Source organism: Jaculus jaculus, chromosome X (assembly GCF_020740685.1).
Source record: "Jaculus jaculus isolate mJacJac1 chromosome X, mJacJac1.mat.Y.cur, whole genome shotgun sequence".
NCBI classification, from domain to species: Eukaryota; Metazoa; Chordata; class Mammalia; order Rodentia; family Dipodidae; genus Jaculus; species Jaculus jaculus.
The window spans coordinates 58,560,029-58,566,028 of NC_059125.1; the positions used below are offsets into that span (position 1 = coordinate 58,560,029).

At 38.0% G+C, this 6,000-nt stretch overlaps 1 protein-coding gene across 6 annotated transcripts in view; it reads left to right on the forward strand.

The window, feature by feature from the left end:
- The window catches only part of Heph (hephaestin), a 72,843-nt gene extending 67,591 nt beyond the window's left edge, over positions 1-5,252 (forward strand). For 5 of the 6 annotated variants that reach the window (XM_045140596.1, XM_045140602.1, XM_045140598.1 and 2 more), the window contains 2 exons: positions 831-875; positions 4,249-5,252. In XM_045140596.1, the coding sequence (XP_044996531.1) occupies positions 831-875; positions 4,249-4,481 (278 nt within the window). In that variant the 3' untranslated portion in view covers positions 4,482-5,252. Of the gene's footprint in view, positions 1-741; positions 876-4,248 lie in introns of those variants that run through there. The other variant, XM_045140601.1, reaches the window with a different exon arrangement.
- Positions 5,253-6,000: the final 748 nt, after the last annotated feature.

Genomic DNA, 6,000 nt, shown 5'->3' on the forward strand with positions numbered 1-6,000 from the left:
GCCCAAATAATGGGACTTTTGTAAAAAAGAATGATGGAGCACTGAAAAGAGAGATTACTGTTATATTTTGGATATCTGAGGTGGCAAAGGACTGGATAACCAAGCTGATATGATCATGGGAGTGGTTGGTAGGATTGGACATGTAAGTTGTTAGAGTGAAAAGTTCTGAAAACTATGTACTTGAGCATTGGATGGTTCAATATCCATGACAGGAATTGCAAAAGACTGTGCTAATCACCAAAGATTTCTGTGAATGAAGAAAAACACTATGTAAAAATAATAAGTGCTTCTGGTTTTACTAGCCAGATAACATAAGCCCCAGAAAAAGATAGCTATTCACTACAATGGGAGGAACAAGGACTGTAAAGTGGTATTGTGAGGATGTAGATGCAGCACATGCCTCAGAAAAGAGCTTAACCTCATTGAAACAAGACAGGAAGAGGTATTCTGAGAAGCATTTGAATGTGAAGAAAGTACATTTGACAAGAATCATAGGCTTTCTGAAAGTAGGGTGGGAAATAGTTGAAAAGAAATAGTATACTGTCCAATAATAATGAAGATATAAGAAATGCCAAGAAACATGTAAATAATAGCAAAGGCTTTGCATGCACTTTTGCCTTCTATGTCTGTGTTCTTACCCTTATTTCATGTCACTACTCAGTAAAATTAACATACCAGTATAGACTTTAAACATAAAGTAGCTAATTCTACCTTCATTTTACTTTGGTTTCTTCCACACAGAAATTCACTCACCCAGTGCAAACCTCCTATTGAGAACCTCTGGGTTGGAACAAATAACACCCAATCTCTTATTTTTTTTTCTCTCCCAGAACACTTAAGTACTATCACCACCAGTACCAAAGAGTTTGGAAAAGGTAAGTAGAATGATGTATAGACTGGGAAGACAAACATGGAATGTGTGTGTGTGGGTGGGGGGCGTACCTTGGGAATATGTGATACTTCATGCTTGAAAGGTGGGTATCATGATGCTAACATCTTGATTTCTTTAAGACTTCAGAAGCCAAGGAACAAGATTCAGTTTCTCTCAATATGTTTATCCTCTCTGGTTCACTCTCTGGAGCTGGGAAAACAACCTCATTATCAGTTAGAAGCTGTGTTCTTAGCTCCCTACTTAATATGCAAGGGGGAAGACAATTCCAAGTCCTGAGAAATTAGGCATGAAAGAGTTGTAGTACAAACATGGATTCCTCCAGTGACAATGTGAGACTAGAACAAACACAAGATGTTCTTCAACAACTATTTTACTCATTTATTTATTTTTGTTTTTTTTTTAAGTAGGGTCTCACTCTGGCTCAGGCTGACCTGGAATTCACTATGTAGTTTCAGGGTGGCCTCGAACTCATGGAGATCCTCCTACTTCTGCCTCCTGAGTGCTGGAATTAAAGGTGTGCGTCACCATGCCTGGCCTCAACAACTATTTTTATTCTTGCCCCTTTCCCTTTGTTCATGGATTATCAAGTAGTTGCAACTTTGGAACAAACAATTTTTTTAATTTTATTTTTTTAGGTTTTCAGACCTAAAAAGTATTCCACCGAACTCCTCTTATTCTCCCTTTTCTTATCCCTGCCCCTTCTTACGTTTCCCCAGACAGTTTCACTTCTACTTTCATGTCATATATAAAAACATTATTTTGTGTGTCTATATAAGATCTAGGAACCATAAATGAGAAAAACCATATTCTATTTTTCTTTCTGAGACTGTCTTAATCCACTTAATTATCTCCAGTTGGATCTATTTTTCTGCAATCAACACAACTTTACTTTTTTTCTAGGTAAAAAAGATCTCATTGTGTATATATACCACATTTTCTTTATTCATTCCTCTGTTGTTGGACACCTTGGTTAGAACTCACCATTTTTATCCTTCGAGAATCCTCAAAGCTAAATTCAAATCTTACTTTCATTATTTATCACATTTTTTCTATAGTAAGAAAGATTCATAAAGTTTTTAATTACATGAGCTATTAGAGCCAAGTGTACTGGCATTTGCCTAGAATCCCTGCATTTGGGAGGTAGAAGGAGAAGAATCATGAGTTCCAGACCAGCCTGAATTCATAGTGAAAACTTGTCTCAACAGATCAAAAGCAAACAAACATTAAAAAAAAAAAAACAGAGGGACTAGGTAACATTAATTTATTGTAGGGATTTTGTCTATAATGAAAACAAGTTTGAAATTGGAGAAGTTCTAAGTTTCTCATGAAGTGTTAACTAGGATCTAGGATATGTCCTGGAGAGAAAAGGTAAAGTTGAGGTTGGCAAAGTGGAGCTTAGACCACACCTCCTCCAACCCAACTGGCTCATTTATTGTGTGTGTATGGTCAATTATTACATCTATAATATTTAGTTATATATTTGTGATATGTATATATCTTATATGTTGGTTTGTATATATATATATATATATATATTCTGTGCACATGCATATATTTTATTTATTTATTTATTTGAGAGTGACAGACACAGAGAGAAAGGCAGATATATATATGTAGAGAGAGAATGGGCACACCAGGGCCTCCAGCCACTGCAAATGAACTCCAGACACATGCAACCCCTTGTGCATCTGGCTAACATGGGTCTTGGGGACTCGAGCCTAGAACTGGGGTCCTTAGGCTTCATATAAAAGTTCTTAACCACTAATTCATTTCTCCAGCCCTCATGCATATATTTTGGATAAGCTCTCACTTTAGGAAAAAATACCATCAAAATTAATAGTCTGAAAAACAATAATTTTCTAAATGAGAAGCTGATAAATGGTAAGTAATTTGTCCAGGGTCACAAGAGAACTAAGTATTAAATTCAAAACCAAAGTGTTTGCTAAGCTCTCTTTGAACTCATTACATTCCATATTCTCTATGTTCTGTTAGAGCATTCATTCATTCAAGAGCACAAAAACAAATAAGAAATAATTGCTTAAAAATCGAATGAGAAGGGCTGGAGAGATGGCTTAGCGGTTAAGCGCTTGCCTGTGAAGCCTAAGGACCCCGGTTCGAGGCTCGGTTCCCCAGGTCCCACGTTAGCCAGATGCACAAGGGGGCGCACGCGTCTGGAGTTCGTTTGCAGAGGCTGGAGGCCCTGGCGCGCCCATTCTCTCTCTCTCCCTCTATCTGTCTTTCTCTCAGTGTCTGTCGCTCTCAAATAAAAAAAAAAATTGAAAAAAAAATCGAATGAGAAGTGGGAACTAAAATTGCAATACTGGGTGCTGTACACAGAAAGGGCAAACTAATAACAGCTAATATGTATTGTGTACTTGATATTTACTAGGTGTAATTTCAAATATTTTATGATTATTAATTCACGTAAACATAATAAAAACCCCCTGTGTCATGTATGGTCATCATCTATACTTTATATAAAAAGGAACTGAGAGCCAATGGGATTCATTCACTTAGCTCAAGGTCACATAGTAAGATGCAGGAGTACAAAGAGGCATTTTGGGAACATAGACCATGGGACCATCAATTATTCGACTGAAATGTAGACATGTAACATTTAACCTGAAACTAGAAAGGTTAGGAGGAAGAAAATAGTCGGGCAAAGGGAGTAGGAGTAGCATGAACAAAATGTGAATGCTGTAAAATAATCATTTTTTTAATAAATGGGGAATAAAATAAGTTTAGGTGAAAGAAAGCAGGTAAGACTAGAAAGGTAGTTTAGATACTGAATGTGAAGGTTAGAATGTGTGGCTTAAGCTTCTGAGCTATACACTGAAGGTCAGTTTAGGATCATTAGAAGTTTATATGACAGCAACTAGCACATTCATTAGATAAGATCTACGTGAGATTAGTGTTAACATGATGCACAAATGTGGGAGCCCAGGTAGCACAATGGAAAGCTGTGGTCACAATTTAATAGTCAAGATGAGCATTGAAAAGCTGGCCAGACTCAATCTACTTTGTGCAGATTCCCTTAATGTTCCTAATTCTGCCCTCTGAATGTTAGTTCTTTTTCCCTAAAGCCAAGGATTTTAGTTCTTTGAGGAAATGCATCAAGGCCCTTCTGCAGTGACTCTTAGATCTTTCCACAGGCAGCCTGTGGCACCAACAATACTCAAGGAGTCCTATAGCTGTGGCATTATATTTATGTGATGTTTGCAAGCTTGAATATTTTGTATATCAGCTGGTGTTTTGAGGAACAGGTCTTGGGTTATTTTTAGATGGACTTACTTTTCCAGATTATGAAAAAGTTCACTTTATCCATGAGTACCAATTTTCCTCTTCCTCTATTTTAGCAGTGATACTAAGAGACATTGGAGAAGGCAATGTGAAGATGCTGGGCATGAAAGTCTCTATAAAAGATGTTGAGATTCTGACTGCTGTTTTGATTGCCATCGGCCTTCTCCTCCTGCTTGTTGTTCTGATTCTTGGTGGTGTGGTCTGGTATCAGCATCGGCAAAGAAAGCTACGGCGCAATAGGAGGTCCATCCTGGATGATAGCTTCAAGCTTCTGTCTCTCAAACAGTAGAAGCTGAATCCTGAAGATATCTTCCAAGAATATACCCAGAATGTACTTTCAGGCTCTCAGGAGGCCATGGACTAGCAACTAACTCTCTTGTTAAAGGGGCATGAGTTGTGGAGAAGCAGAGGATGGAATCAAAATTTTGTGGCTAGACTTCATTTATTTATTTGCATACAATCATATGCTCTTACTATTCATTTTCTTTGAGATTCTTGGTGGCAGGGACTAAGTCCCAGACTATTATACACCACAAATTTCAACAGATTATATCACCTTTCAATTTCTGAAAGGACTGAAAATTCCTAGAAACTAATCATTATTACAAAGTAGATACCAAATATGCTCATCTTCAGGATTTAGGCCAATGTACATTTAATGGAGGCCCAATAAGCCATGAAGATAACCCATAGCTAATCTAAGGACTAAGGAATGGGGAATAGGAGATAGGGGAGAGATTAGGTATCCAAATTATCCTTTGACACTTCTCAACCATAGACTGCTTTAGAGAAGTAAGTGAATGTATTATGGCTGCACGAGTACCTATGATCGCTGCCATGGGAAACACCTTTCCAAGACAACCCTTTGAGTTCCTACATAGTGGTAGTGGAGGGAATGTTGAGAGTCTGTTTTATGTTTGAGACAGAAAATCCTACCCATTAAAGTGCTTATTAAAACACCAAAAGACTAAGTTTGGTGATTTTAATAATCCCTGTGGCCTTTGAAAGGTGAGATTATATTTGAAATAAAGCACTCTCAGATGTTTGGAGATGCAAAGTATGGATGTGTCTGTCTTTTTGGGTCATGAGAGTTTGTGTGCTATTCCAAAGGAAGTCTCCATGTCTTAGTGGTGGATCATATCATAGAAATGAGCCATCTCATAGGAGATAAACATTGATGAGTTAGTTTATGCCTATAATCCAGTACTGACACAGGAAGGTTGAACTATAGTGCCCATGCCAACTGATGCCTGGGCTAAAGTGAGAGAGCAACTTCATGCAGCATTGATCCAGACCCTGATGCCCCATCCCAATCAACTCATCATGCTAAATGACCCCAAGTCAAAGACAGAGTGCACCAGTTCATGCTTCAGAGGAAAGTCAAGCTCTGTGTTTAGGGTCTTCCCCTGGGGTCTACCCCATTTAGAACTCAGCATCAGTACTCAGCAACTGAACTTCACTCAAGTATGGCTTTAAGAACAAACACACAATATGGACCAGAACAGATATGTATTTAGTTTTTACCTCTCTCTTTTACTTGGTTGTTATTGATTAATTTACTGGATGGTTGGTTTAAATGTATGTGTGTATGCTGTAACTATATATTTTTAATGACTTTTAAAATATTTTATTTTTATTTATTTAGAGAGAGGGAGAGAGAGAATGGGCACACTAGGGCCTCCAGCCATAGCGAATGAACTCCAGATGCATGCACCCCCTTGTGCATCTGGTTTATGTGGATCCTGGGGAATTGAAACTGGGTCCTTTGGCTTTGCTGGCAAGTGCCATGATGGATAAGCCATCTCTCC